Raw genomic sequence first — 15,248 nt, 5'->3', positions numbered from 1 at the left:
TCTTTCTTTCTGATTTTAGAAGTCAGCAGAAGGAACGGTTTCATATTTGACAATGTTGGTCATTTTCGCTTTGTAGATCAGAACTCCACAAACCAGGGAAACGGCAGCAATGAAAGCAACAGCGACAACCAGGATGTTCAAGTTCAAATTCCGATTGGAGCCTGGAAGACAAAAACAATCCAGCAATGTTAGGGAAATAATGCTATGGTTCTACAACAGCTATTGTACAAATGCCTCTACACTGTACATTTCCTTCTCAGATTTATAAACATTGAAAAGGTTACAAGAGTAAAAATTGTAGGGTCATTTTTCTATCCAATTCAGCATGATAAAAATTAGAGCCTGGTTATCAAACCAAGCAGTATATTCCTCTAATCTAAAAGCTGTGTATTAAACATTATACATTTTCAAACCTTTTCTAAAATGCCGACTTTAGTCCATGCAGGTCAACTTTGCTATAATAATACAAACTCCTCTCCTGCATTACCTGGGCTGCCTGAAGAGCTCCTTGCAAAACGTAGAGGCCCCTGGGATATGAAGTGTCTCTGGCTCTGTGAAGCCAGTGATCTCTTGCGATGGTGATGTCCAATAGAGGTACCATTGGTGCAGCCCTGAGCACACCTATTGCTGGGATCCCCTGCTACACACAGGATGACTGTGCAGCTGATGTACACCTTGTGTGATAAAGATAAGCAGCAAAGAATATCTTAGTCTTAAAAATAACGAGAAGTATTTGCATGAAATTATTTATATGTGAATTAGTAAAAATAATAATAATTTCAAGACCCTATGTACAGTATATACATTATACTGTATATCCATAAACCTTATCCTTAAAGTTGTAAGGGTTGTTACTAATCAATACGTCTGAGTTAACTTTAGATTTGTTTTTAACCAGAGAATAAGTTGAGTAGACCTTGCTGGGTATGAAAGGGTTAATGAAGTTTAATTGTGGCATGCTTGATATCTGGACCATATGGCTATAAATCAAGTACATTTTCTGGTTCTAATATTCTGTCCTCACACAGTCAATGATATGAATCCATAGTTGTCCTTCCATTTACCTGTTCATAGTTCCCAATGAAATTAAAGGCCTCCAATCCAAATCTGAAATCTGTCTGGTTGTTTAAATAGACAACGGTGGTTTCATCTTCAATGCACCTAGACAATACAAAAGTTTTAAATAGGAATCAATTTGAAAACTTGTTAGCTTTGTAAAATCAGACAGATATAGATAAATAGATATATTTACAGAGAAATATCCAGAAAAAGTATGCAGTGTTATTCTAAGTACAATTAAATGAGGTCCAAATTTGCTGCCCAGTCACTGAAATATGCCCATCCCTGGCATTTTACACTATTATACAAACAGACTGAATCTACCCTGCGTTAGTTTCATGATGACACGTTGAAAGAACATTACCCATTGCTAATGATATCATAGTAGATGGGATCACTGGGGTTATCATTTGGCGTTGCTCTGCAGGACTCCACAAACAGCTGTGTGGTTGAAAGGGATGTCTGTACTTGGATGTCCATGTATATCATGTCCTGTAGCTGCACCTCTATGGGATAACTGTTTGGGTTGATCATTCTGCTGAAAGCACTGCTGTCATAGAACTCAAACAAATAGGTGAAACTGCCAAAACCGGCTTCTGTGAACAGGTAAGCACTCTTGTGTGCTTTGAAGGAGGCTGAGAGTCGACTCTTTTTGGGGAATTTGCAAATAAACGGTATCTCGATCTGATGCTTTCTAATTATGACGTCATGAGGATGATCAAATGATGTAATTTTATTTCCAAAAATGAGATCATTTTCAGTTTCCTGCAATAATGAAAATGGAGACACATTTTGCAGTTCTGACACTTTTGCAGTTCTGATAAGATGAAACTATATTTTTAAATACATATTTTAGCAGTTCTTGACGCAACAAGAAAAATACATTTTGCTAAATAAAAATCTGCAGCCTAATTAATTGCATTAATGTTTGAGCAGTGAGTCACAAATGAAATACTAAAATGAGTAAAAATGTTATATGACCTCTCAAAGTAAGTACATAACTGTAGGCAAGCAAAAATCAGTTTCTATAATTACCTCCAGTTTTGTTCCACAGGAGTTCAGAGACACACTTGCAATAATATGAGAGCCATTAGATGTCACTGAACACGTTGGATCATTTAAACGTAAATGATTTTCATGAAGTCCTCTGACCAAAGACTTGGAAATGTACAGAGTCATTGTTGTGTCAGTGCATTCGATATCAGCTTCACCTACTGTTGGACAAAACATTCCTTCATTAAGAAATTAAATTTAACCACTTTATTCATTCAGTTTAAAGGCAAATTGCAAATGCCAAGATAAACAGCCAGCATTTCACAGGTACTGTAATAGATCAATAATCTATTGAATATTCAATGTGAATTGAAAATAATGTTATGGCTTCTTTAGAAAATAATGGAGTTGCACACAAATCCATATCATACACATTTTACATATAGTAGTTATGTTGTGGTTTATTTTTCAGCTGGTGGTTTTAAGCTAAGGTAAAGCAGTCCAAGATTACTGTATTTGGGCTCTACTAAACAAGTCAAATTACTGTAAAATGTTCCTTTTTTTATTTACTTACTTTCATTAACAACAACTACAATAATGCATCTCATTTCAGACTGGTACCTGGAGAAAACAAAAACAAAGTAATTTAGAAAAAAAAACACTTTAAATAAATGTTTTAAAGAAGCAACTACGGTAGGCTATACTCACCCACTTGCTGTTTCTGCAATGAAACATATGGGAATGTGTTCGCCAAAGTCATTTTCAGTTGGGGTCCACGTGATCATTACATCGATGACTCCAGTGTTGCTATCGTAGTTTTTTAATGTTTTTGTTATGTTAAGGGGTCCACTCATCTTGATATCATATATTCTATACAAGAAAAAAAAAGGTTTTGCAACCTCTATAAATATTCACACAGGAAAGCAAACAATAGCCTAGCAAGGTTAGGCTTTCCCAGGTACCCAGAAAACTAGTCTGCAAATTTGCGGCTCTCGTTATTTTTTTTTTCGCATCTGGTTGCATGCATGTTTGTAGTGCAGAGTATTGGTATATGTTCATCATGCTTTTGTTTTCATATACTGATAACATTGTCTAAAAATGGTTCTTAATCACATGTAATAACCTGCAAGAAACCTAAATCTGCAAAAGTTGGAGGCAATCAATCTACACACCGCAAGGCAGAAAAAAAAAAGAATGAGAACCACACTCTGGGGAAAAAGGAAACTGCTGCCACCATTGTAACTGATGCGCTTTCTTTATTCTTAATTGTCATATTAGAGCAGATACGTGTATTTAACATGAAGCCTTTACATTGGGTATTGTTTCTTTCTATATAGGATATACAGTACTAGTACATAACATGTACTCTTTTAAAATGTGCAATCATTGGTTAAACAGCAGCTTCACCTGTCCCTTGTTGCTGCTGCTCTGAGAGGGATTTGGAATTCATGTCCAACTGATGCATTTACATAGATGCCATGGGGAGGAGATGGATTTAGAAACTGTGGTCTGTATTCCCCAAAATTACAGGAGGGCACAGCAGGGTCAACTGAAATACATTTCAAGAAAATAGATATTCATGGAACAAAATACATTCAGAATACAATAGTAACAATAAAATAAATAATGCATCTGACCAATGTTGAGGGCTTGGCTCTGGACTGATTAAATGACTAAGCAGTACTTTTGTTACAGAAGACCACCATTGCTTGTAATTAACAAAATCAGTTTAAATGTATAGAAAACTTTACATTAATTATGTTGGGTCTCTGTAAACCAAAAGAGTGACTAAATGTAATGCTATACAATATGTTCATATCTCCTTAGTGCCCATTGAAAATCACTGCTATGGTATTGATACTACAATTAAATTTCAAGTCAGCCTAAACAGATGTGATTTAAACTCTTTCTGAATGGTACTGGTCAACTTGCATTATAAATACTGACCTTGGACAACAAATTGCAAGGGTATTTTGCTCAGTGGATCGTAATAGTTTGAGCTTGTTGAAAATGGTGTAGTGGTTGGAGCTGCAATGGCTGGAGCTGCTGTTGTAGTAGTGGTTTGAGCGGGGGTGGCTGTAGAAGTGCTTGGAGCAGTTGTGGTTGTTGATGGATTATACCACCACCAGTTTTGTTGGGGTGAAGTGGTTGGAGCAGTTGTGGTTGTTGATAGATAATACCACCACCAATTTTGTTGGGGTGTAGTGGTTGGAGCTGCAGTGGTTGGAGCTGCTGTTGTAGTTGTGGTTTGAGTGGGGGTGGCTGTAGAAGTGATTGGAGCAGTTGTGGTTGTTGATGGATTATACCACCAAGAGTTTTGTTGAGGTGAAGTGGTTGGAGCAGTTGTGGTTGTTGATGGATTATACCACCACCAGTTTTGCTGAGGTGAAGTGGTTGGAGCAGTTGTGGTTGTTGATGGATTATACCACCACGAGTTTTGTTGAGGTGAAGTGGTTGGAGCAGTTGTGGTTGTTGATGGATTATACCACCACCAGTTTTGTTGGGGTGAAGTGGTTGGAGCAGGTGTGGTTGGTGCTGTGGATGAAGTTGGTTGTCCCCACCACCAGGTATAGGGTGGAGCAGTGGATGGACCTGATGCGGTTGTAGTTGTCCCACTCCAGGGTGTAGTTTTAAAGTTACTTTGATGATTCTTGTGGAAATTGAACGGGATGCGGGTAGTTGTTGTACCATCTCCATATCTTAATGCTATGAACTGCCTTGGAGAATCTTCCAGTACAAGTTCAAACACATGTGTAGTACTGAATCCTGCACCATTAAAAGATAAAGAGCAGGTACTCTGGGAAAATGTAAGCAGACAATAATTAAAAAGGAAAACTGAATGAAAATAAAAGCATATGTTCACAATTAGAAATTACTTTTACAGTAGTTTCATTTTATAAATAATTTTCGACAGTAGAACTGTGATTGATTGGTTTCTGATAATTAAGGAAAGTATTTATATATATATTTCTGATGATCATTTGACAGTATTGTATACTTTCATCTCACAGTATTTTATTTACATATTTACCTACATAGTTCTCATACTGTAATGTTTTCAAGTTGAAAGTGTTTTTATCTTACCTCATCTAGATGGAAATTTGGAGGTCTGTAGCAGCTGTAACACTCAGAGTAGCTTGCAACTCCATATCGGCATCTTACACGATCCCCATCTGGGTCATGTGCCATTAATGTGTATGTTGATGGACAGTTTCTGGGCACCCTTGAATACAAGCAAAACAAAGAGTACAAAATAAACTGCCTGTTTGTACTTCAGGTTTGTGGTTTTGCTAATTAAATCACACAACCTCAATATTTACCAGCATAACAATGGAAACTGTTAGGATAAAAACATGAAGAAGAAAACCAAAGAAGAGTATCAAACCTGATTATTGGAAGGATTGTCGTTACTGGGGATCTGTTGGGGAATCCAATATCTGATCTTGTGCCCAGATCTACATGAGTCAACAGCAGCCACGAGGAAGCAGAATTTGAGTTGTAGATCCAACAGCAGCTTGTGTCCCTGTATAGGTAATATACAAAACATTATACATTATATATGAGAAAGTATTGTATCTGGATTTAATTTAGTTCAAAACATTAGATACATCATCTTGGAAAAAGATGCACAACACCAGAGTAGCAATGCCTGTTATTTTTAAATATTAACTGGCTAAAATTAATCATTGTACTTGTAATCACTCTTGTATTCATTTACATAATTTTAAAATAAACTTACTGCAAGTCAAAAGGTTTATCACTCGATATGCTTCTTGACATGTAGCCCTCTGCCTGACACCAGCTGTCTCCTAAAGGGTCATTATCAATTGTCCCGTATTCAAAGTGTTCAATAGAACCACAGTTTCCCTGAAGGCAGTTCCAATAAAACTCCCGATGACATCCATTTCTGAATGACTCTTTGTAACGAAAGTCTACCTGCAATTTATTAATGACATATAAATATAATTTATAATTATAATCATTAATCAGATGTTTCTACCTTTTCCTAGTACCAATGGGAAAAGTGTACGGGAAAAAAAACAATTCAAATAAACATTTGATTTGTGTATTATGAAATAACTTTAACATATAAAAAAAAGTTGAAAAGATGAGAATTACCCTGATTGTCCCATCTGGATTTCTTCCCTTGGGTGTGAAAGTCATGATCCCACCTTGTAGATGAGATGCAAAGACTCCGGAGACCAGGCTACAGCAAAGCAGCACAACAAGCAGACCCATTCTTGCTTGGCTGTTTCAGTGACCTGATCAAGAAGCTGCTCGAGCACCCACTTTTATATATTTGTGACCACCACAATCACAATCAGCTGGGATATGGAAAAACAGCTATAGGCTGGCTGGCTCTTTTGTTTTTAACAAGGAAGTTTAAGGTTAAAAAATAAACAGATTATCCTTTTACAATGCGCCTCAGTTCAAAAGTTTCTTTACACTTGAAGTGAATTCAACTGCTGTGCATTTAAAAAACAATTATTTTATTTAAAAAAAAATATATATATTATTTAAAAAAAAAAAAAACATTTTAGGTAGGTACACAAGGTAATTCTAATCCTGGGTCAATGGAATTATACTAGAAGTAGCATTGTCATCACTAGATTTGGAATTAAGGGAAAAATCTACACTGTACAAAAATGTTCCAAGCAGAAAAAAACGTTTTTTCATATGCCTCTTTTTGGTTTGATTGACAAGATTTGTGACTAATATTGACAGAGCACACAATCAAAATTTGTTTGCTTTGTTCCAGGGGTCTGTATACAATGGTGGGTGTGCCTTCATTAACTTGTTGACTCAAATGATTCAGAAGATCAGGCAGAGTATCAAAATGACCAGTTTAGACCAAACAGGTGTGAATGTAATTGAAAATGAGTATAATGAAACTGGTTGAGGATAAAGAGACTTTCTTTTTTTCTTTTTACAAGAAACATGAAAACATCTCCTTAATATCTTGAAGTTGGCCTGAAACAGAAAATAAAATTCAGTTATCAAAAGCTATACCACATCTTAATGATAACATTTTGGCATGGAAAACTTTACATTTCCCATCATTATGTACAGTTTGACATTCCAGCTGAGTTCTTTGCATTGTTAACCACAGATGTGTTTGATAGATGTGCGTGCAAGATACTTTGTTTAGTCAGATTCCTGACGACGTTTCGAGGTTATTTGTAATCATGCCAAAGGCAACCACTTAACCCTTTCTTTCAATATTATATTGTTGAATAGAGAGCAGGTGTTTTTTGTTTGTTTTTTTCTTTTTTTTTATTTAGTTGTCGACAATTTTTTTTACCCCAGGTTTGTCCCCAGTTTAGTATGCCCAATTATGATATGTATCCTCGGCTCACTGCTCGTAACCCCCCCCCCCCCCCGACTCAGAAAACAGAGGCTGGAGCACACATCCTCCGAAACGTGCTCCTGCCAATCTGTCATCTGCAGATCCACAGCGATGCCACAAGACCTATAGTGCCGGAGGACAACACAGATCTGGCGGCTCCACTGCAGAACCTCTGACACCCTATTGGCCACAGGGGTCGCTGATGCAAGGTGAGCCATCGATTCCCCTGCCAACCTAAGCCATCCCTACCCAGGCAGCGCTCGGCCAATTGTGCGCTGCCCCCTAGGAACTCCAGGTCACGGTCTGGATTTCAACTTGCGATCTCCAGGCTATAGGGCACATCCTGTACTCTGTTTTTTAGCCTGTCAATGGAATGTGTTGTTCAGCCTGATTCCTGTTCAGCATCTTGTTGATCTGTGTCCAAATCCACAGGTTGTTCAGCACTCTGAACAGGGCAATAGAGATTCAGGACCCTGGTCAGTGATCACTCTTCAACTAGTTTATGCCAGAAACAGGACTAGAAATATATAGAACCATGGTAAGCACGCAATGGGAAGTTAAACCAGAACCAAGACTGCACAGGGTCAGAACCTTGGTCTCAGAACCACTGCTCTGCTGATCATTAACAAAGAATATCAGTTTGTTAAAATAACATTAACAGCACATTACTCATGTAGAGCTTCACAGCATGTTATAATGTTATTATAAAGTTTCTTATTCATGTGTTATTATTAGAGCTGCACAGGCTTTTTAGTGTTAGACCTGAAAACAGGCTCAATTCTTAAAGATCTCAACGTGATGCGATTTGTTTAGCATAAATGGTAAACATACACGCACGCATATCTATGGTTTAATTATGATATATAGTAATTAAACCATATTTAGTTTTATTTGTTTTACTGTGAAGGTTATGCATTTACATAACACGCAGATAAATGTAATGTAAAACATCCAGAGATGATAACAAAAGCAAGACAAGTGTTAAGATTACCGTTAAATACTAACAAAAAACGCACAAATATATTTGAGTTTTTATTGTTTGTCAGGTGTGCACATATGTTTATTGTTATTGCTGTTATATAGCTAATAAAAATGTATACATAATAGCTTTTCAGAATATTTATTTCAGTAAAGCTAACCGAATCATACACACCAGCTATATCCAGACTCTCAGATGTTCTCCCTCATTGCAGTGTTTATAATTTTTATGTCCTTTATTGTACATCTCTGGGTATGTTGATACTGCAAGAAAATATTTTCTTCCACCACTGTTTACTGAAGGCATGCAAAGGAAACTGCTCCTCATTGGTCACAAACTTAGACACTAATCAGATTTTTGTTCACATTGCTTCTATGGCAGATGATGCATAAGCTTGGTAGATGATTTGTATGTATAATAATTGACTCCCTGATTGTTTAAAAACACAACATTTATGGCGGCGTAGCATTCCAGACAAAACAAAACAAAACAAAGGTTTGAAGAAAGTTTGGACCAGCAGTGCTTAGGGCACTGTAAACATAAACCTGGTACTTCACATTTTTCTGTTAAGAAAACCTTGGCCTTTCCACTTGTTAACCTGGTCTTCAAACATAACTACTAAAAAGCCTTGTCCTTCAAACTTTAATATGTTTCCTTTAGCATCCTATTGTGTCCTTTGGTGTACTTCAGTTTTGTAGAAACCATTGTTAAGCTATATAACAGACAGCCATAAAAATATATACTTCAACAATAATAATAATAATAATAATAATAATAATAATAATAATAATAATAATAATAATAAATGATAAAATATTGTGTAGTCTTCCAGTAAATTGAACTGAATTATTTTACCAGGAAGTTGTAATTCTAGCTCACCTGGCCTGTTCTTTTATATTCATTCAATTGATATTCTAGATTTTGCAAGCTTTCTACAGACAATGGGAAAAAAAGAACTCTTAGAACAAGGATTGTCCATGGGCTAACGTAATTGAACCAGACGTCAATTTAATACCCTAACAATGGACAGTACTTGGAAGGCTTCAATTATCCCTCATTGTGGCCATTGGTTCTGAATTACAAGCAAGGTTCTCATTTTACTGCACTCTTTAGTAATGTAAAGTAAAAAAAAAAAACAAAAAAAAAACAAACAAACAATAAATATCACTGCGTTGCATGTTTGTGAGATATGAATGGTCTACTTTACTCTCGAGACAAGATCCTCTTTCTGATTCCTTGTTGTAGTGTCAGGGACAATGATTCTATTACTTTCCCTCACTTCAGCATTCCTTTCTTGCATGTTTTGAATCAGTTTATCTTGGACACAGTCGGGAGGCTTCTGTCTAAATACAGTATTCCTCTTTTAAAGACTTATCAATTAACAAGCCAATAACAGTTTAATAAAATAACATTAACAACGCATTATTAGTGTAGAGCATCACGGCATTAAGAAATTATGAGGGAGGTTGTATTTTTTATAAATGCTTTAATTACATGTGCTTACACTAAATCGCTACACTGTCATTATTATTATTAGCAGTATTAGTGTTAGTATTATACCAGAAAGACACAAAAAGACACAATAAATGTCAAACTCCTGTCAAAACTTACAAAACGGCAATTTTATTTATTTTGTATCACACAACAGGAGCTATGTATATTATGAACTGCAGAGAGAGAGAGAGAGAGAGAGAGAGAGAGAGAGAGAGAGAGAGAGAGAGAGAGAGAGAGAGGGAGAAACTTGAAACTACAGTCCATAATCAAAAAAGGTTATACCAGTTTTACAGCATTCTGGGTGTAATGCTCCTGAGAAGAGCAGGAAGGCTTTAAATATCAAGGTTTACTTTAAACACTCATCCTATCCTGCACACTTGCTCAGGACCTACACTCAAAATGGCTTTCGTTACCAGACTCCTGGCTCTCATTTGCTTGACAAGTAAGTACACTCATTTTTATCAACTCAATGTCATTATTATTATAGGTTTCAACTGTAATCTGTTATTTTGTCAGTTTTAGCACAATGAGAATTTTGTCTAAGGCTACCCACACTGTATGCTGTCAATGTATTTAATCAGTAGCCTGTTCCATACACTCACCACGCACTCTCTGTGTAAAGTAGTATCTAATTACTTCTGTCTTGTCTAGCTCCACTTAATTTACGTTTTTTTTGTCTTCATTTCCAGTTGTTTCCTCTTAATTCCAAGTTGTTTAACTATGTCAACTCCTTTTAAGATTTTCTAATTTTCTGACGTGGAAAGGAAACTGGAAAGGTGACTTTTGAAGCTTATTGCTCTTGAGTGAAATCTACAATATCTGCAATTCCATATTTTGAAGACTAAACCTTTAATTGCACACTTTTTTATATAAAAAATTCAAAAACATAAATCAAATTAAAGTTTAATCTAAATGGTTTCAGGGACCAACATTTCAAACAAGTGTATGGGATTATTTATAGATTCAATCTCTAATTTTGTGTGTAACATTACCTTTTTTTTTTAAAACAGGTGTGGTTATTGTGATGGTTTCAGGACGTGAAGTAAGTATTTGATTGTAAGGTGTTTATTTAACAGTTATCTCTCGATTTTATATACTAGAACTATTTTTTTTTAATATATAATGCTAACTGTAGATAACACATAAACAAAACATTGAAAAAAACTCTAGACAGGATTCTTTGTCATTAAACATTTGGACTTGTATTAAACAGTTATATAATTAATATACAAATGTAATGTTTATTTTGCTTTATCTTGCAGCCTGTCTGTGACGATTACCAGCAGTCAATCGACTGCCCTGTGACATTTGTGCCAGTGTGTGGATCGAATGGCAATATTTATGCCAACGAGTGTCGCCTTTGCATTGAAAACAAGTAAGCAAGCCATTTCACAAACAACTTAACTGATTTCACAATCATAATGTCATTCACCCATTCTTAATTATTTTTTCTTTATTTGCAGAGAAAGGAGTCCATCAGAGCAAGTCACAATTAAAAATGAAGGACTCTGCTAAAAAATTGTAAAAATGCATTCTGAGTAAATTCACTGTACAATAACATGTCTATAAATGTCTATCGACATGTCTATAGATTGCACGTGGGATATTAGGGCTTTTTGTTATCTTTCTTAGTGTAAAACTCACACTGTTTGATCCCATGAAAGATCAATTTAGATCATTATTTTCTCAATAATGTTTTGGAACTACAAAATAAGTTACACTATTTTTGCAAGTTGATTTTCAGTAACAAATGATTTTAATAAATGGCATTCAAAACAAAATGACTTGTGTATTTCCTAGCGTGTGCCTTCTCTTCTGTATATCTGCTTTGGAACAAAACTACTCCTGGCACTCTTTTAAAAGCTGTTGTACCCCACAATAACCTTACATTATACTTAGAAATTATACTTTACTATATGCAGATCAATAATAGCTGTTTCACCTAATAGGAAGATACCTGATACATATTTTGTTTTCTGGTACATTTTACCCCCATGACAATTATCTCAACACTGTAAAACTGTAAGAGAAGCTACAGCATCCTGATAGAACACAGCAAATGCTTTGATATACTGTAACACATTCATTTTAACCCATGCATAAGTTATTAAATAAAGTTCTACAAACAAGGTGGTAGACATCTAATAAAAGTCTTATTTATTCCACTGTTTGCTTTCTTTTGTCTCTCTCTCTCATCTATACGATTTGAGACATTACATTTAAGTATGACAAACTTGAAAAGCAACCTAACCACAGCCTCTTTTTAAAAATGATTTTGCAGGGAGGATTCGAACTCTCACCCATTATTCCACACACACACACACACACACACACACACACACACACACACACACACACACACACACACACACACACACACACACACACACACACACACACACACACACACACACACACACACACACACACACACACCTGTGCTCATATACCAACATACCTTTTTAATCTGCACCTGAAGTGATAGCTCTTCATTTTCTCAAATTAAACAAACAAACAGTAAACTCCAGATAACTTGGCACTCAAAGGGAAAATGCACTTACATCCTTTCTATCCTGTTTCTATAGAAACAATGCATATGTTGCAGCCTTAAAAGTCAGTTTGCATCAGTTTGCTTCTTGTTTTATTTGCTCTGTTGCAACTTTCATTTGCCTCAGTTTGAGTTTACAATTTTTTTTTATTTTTAACAATTCAAAACAGTGACATTTCACAACAGTCTCTGTGGGTTTAACGTCCTAACATTGAACTGAACAGCTTAATGCAATGTTTGTCTGAAATAAACTCTGCAGCTAATAGAAATCATGGCTCCATCAAATATCCCACTTGATCTTTTTCTCCGTTCTGTTCCGCCTTTCAACTTTGGAGTGTTTTTAACTTAATAATATTTTTTACAAAATCCAGGGCTGCCTTATATATTTGAAAGGTAATACTAAAAAACATTTTTTATGACAAACATCTCTTCAAAGCATTATGTATTTACCATAACCTACATATTTCTTATTGCATAGCTACTCTGCTTTAAACAGAAAATATTACATATAAACGTTCTTTATTAATAAGCACTAAGGAGAACATTGTTATCATCAGTATGCACATTTCACAGTGAGGCATACAACAAATGTAACATGCACATGTGTGCACCCTTGTACATACTTCTTTTGGAAATAACAATAAAAATGAAACACAGAACAATTAAATCGTGAATCGTTAAATGATTGAGAATACAAATTTGCTATACAATAAACATTGCCTTTTTTTCTCAAAGAATGTCTTTACTCTTAATATTATCTTAACATTATTGACAATTTGGCATGCAACTCGTGTATCATGAAACTAGAAGTGAAGTCATTATGTATTGAAAAACTGGTATTCATAAATTAAAAGGCGGGTGGTTTGTAAATGTGCCACACATAAATTTATAGGTTGTTTTCTGTGTTCTAATTGCTCTAATCGCTGAATTCAGTTTATTAATTTCCACTGTGTTAGTTGCTAGTAGTGCGTCGCTAATTTAAACAATCTGGTTTTCAGTTAAGGCTTAACGGCTATTAATTAATATTTAAAGGGAGGGAAAGAGAGGGAAAATAAAAACCGAAAACCAGAAGCCCTCATTATACTGTTTTAGAGGCATACTTGACGTGTTACAGTTAAAGGCCACAAGATGGTGATAGCGCTCCTTCTCTTGATGTGGACGGCAGTAGCAGACGCCTATGGCGAGACGTTTTAACATTTAATCCTCATTTGCTGATATCAGCAATTTTAATACTGATATCCGTAATGCATTGCAGATATCAGAAATTCTACTTTTGACATGAACATTTCTTAATGTTATTTTTTTATATGAAAAATAGAATTGTTGATATTGGACATACGATTGTGGATATCAAAAATTGAATTGTTGATATCGAAAATAGTATTGTGGATATCGGAAATGCAATTGCTGATATCAAAAATAGTACCTTTTATTTTGATAGCAAGAATGGCGTGTTCGATATCAAGAATGGCATTTTTATATCAAGAGTGACGTTTCTGATATCAACTATTCTATTTCTGATATCAACAATTATGTTTTTGATATCAACAATTCTATTTTTGATATCAATAATTCTATTTCCGATATCAAAAATGCATGCTAATGAACATCCGGTCTGAATTTTTTTACATAGAAACGCATGCTAAACATCCGGATTCAATTTTAAACTTCAAAGACACATACTAATAAGACGGAGACTTCCGTTCGACACATTTGTAAGCACATTATCCAGGGTATGCCAAGAATGCATGGCCGATATTATTTATAATATTTCTGTTATATTAAGGCGCATTTTTTCATCTATAGAACGGGCCAGAACGGACATTCCTTACAATAACGAAGCATCAGAGTTAGTGACTTTAACACGAAGGTCTTTTCAAAGACGAAGAAAAAGAGGTTTAACAATTTATTGTATCGTCATAACACATTGAATAACCTATATATATATATATATATATATATATATATATATATATATATATATATATATATAACATATTCTATATTCATTATGCATTCATTATGCATTATCTGAACATTACTACTTCTGTATTAATTATTTGAAACTATATACGCCTTGCGAGTTCCAATCCTGCCTGGAAGTGCATTTTCTATTAATTGCTTGTAAGACATTGTCCATGTCACGAGAATTCTCAGATATTTTGCCAAACACAATACAGACATACAGACATTATGCATTTCTGATATCAATAATTCAAACCAGATGCTCATTAGTATGCATTTTTTATATCAAAAACAGCATTTTTGATATCAAGAATGGCGTTTTTAATATCAAGAATGGCATTTTTTATACCAAGAATTGTATTTTTTATATCAAAAATACGATTACAATACTGATATCAAAAATGCCATTCTTTATATCAAAAATACAATTGCTGATATCAACAGGATCATAAATAGATAAACGCATCCGATCAGAATTTATGGAGGAAACGAAAGCTGGAGACAGCCGACGGTAGTAATAAATAGAAAATGTATTCATCCCATGCAAGGAGGGCAGTCCAAAACAATGGAAGACAGTAGTCGGGGTAGTGTATAGGTCTTTACGTGAAAGTCCTACAAGAACTGGCATCCTGCAACCAGAACTTTGAATTGGTTTCCAATTTGGTTCCCACATTGGTTTCTGAGTCTAACATGGCTTCATGAGAGAAGATAGTGTTAAGCTTTATACCTCTTGACTACAAGAAGGTTCTGTATCCTGCAATAAATGAGCTTCAACGAAAGCTCCAGGTTCAGGATTCCTGCTGATAGGCAAAAAGAGACGTCTGCGAGTCAGTTTATCTACGCGTTTAAAAGAACCATTCCTG

General features: G+C 35.2%; 2 protein-coding genes across 2 annotated transcripts; one reads left to right on the top strand and one right to left on the bottom strand.

Moving 5' to 3' along the window:
* Window positions 1-6,291, bottom strand: LOC121294995 (CUB and zona pellucida-like domain-containing protein 1). Its single transcript, XM_041219259.1, has 12 exons — window positions 6,172-6,291; window positions 5,792-5,988; window positions 5,438-5,575; window positions 5,137-5,275; window positions 3,460-3,605; window positions 2,761-2,922; window positions 2,627-2,673; window positions 2,095-2,273; window positions 1,424-1,824; window positions 1,065-1,161; window positions 488-674; window positions 1-161 (listed from the first exon to the last, which is right to left on the bottom strand). The coding sequence occupies exons 1-12, from the start codon at window positions 6,289-6,291 to the stop codon at window positions 16-18; spliced, it is 1,959 nt and encodes a 652-aa protein (XP_041075193.1). The 3' UTR covers window positions 1-15.
* A 3,897-nt stretch (window positions 6,292-10,188) lies between these two features.
* On the top strand, window positions 10,189-11,653 carry LOC121294476 (trypsin inhibitor ClTI-1-like). Its single transcript, XM_041218202.1, has 4 exons — window positions 10,189-10,314; window positions 10,883-10,914; window positions 11,135-11,247; window positions 11,336-11,653. The coding sequence occupies exons 1-4, from the start codon at window positions 10,272-10,274 to the stop codon at window positions 11,385-11,387; spliced, it is 240 nt and encodes a 79-aa protein (XP_041074136.1). The 5' UTR covers window positions 10,189-10,271; the 3' UTR covers window positions 11,388-11,653.
* Window positions 11,654-15,248: the final 3,595 nt, after the last annotated feature.

The sequence above is a fragment of the Polyodon spathula genome, chromosome 19 (assembly GCF_017654505.1).
Source record: "Polyodon spathula isolate WHYD16114869_AA chromosome 19, ASM1765450v1, whole genome shotgun sequence".
Classification (NCBI taxonomy): domain Eukaryota; kingdom Metazoa; phylum Chordata; class Actinopteri; order Acipenseriformes; family Polyodontidae; genus Polyodon; species Polyodon spathula.
Note: the sequence above shows the minus strand (reverse complement) of the source record. Positions and strands in the feature narration are given on the sequence as shown.

Bases quoted from the DNA above. Each gene is read 5' to 3' on its own strand.
- LOC121294995 (XM_041219259.1), bottom strand. From the start codon at position 6,291: ATGGGTCTGCTTGTTGTGCTGCTTTGCTGTAGCCTGGTCTCCGGAGTC. The intron at 1,825-2,094 runs GTAATTATAGAA...TCATTATTGCAG, and splicing joins CCTGTGGAACAAAACTGGAG to GAAACTGAAAATGATCTCAT. The intron at 675-1,064 runs GTAAATGGAAGG...TTATCACACAAG, and splicing joins TCATTGGGAACTATGAACAG to GTGTACATCAGCTGCACAGT.
- LOC121294476 (XM_041218202.1), top strand. From the start codon at position 10,272: ATGGCTTTCGTTACCAGACTCCTGGCTCTCATTTGCTTGACAA. The intron at 10,315-10,882 runs GTAAGTACACTC...TTTTTAAAACAG, and splicing joins GGCTCTCATTTGCTTGACAA to GTGTGGTTATTGTGATGGTT. The intron at 11,248-11,335 runs GTAAGCAAGCCA...CTTTATTTGCAG, and splicing joins CGCCTTTGCATTGAAAACAA to AGAAAGGAGTCCATCAGAGC.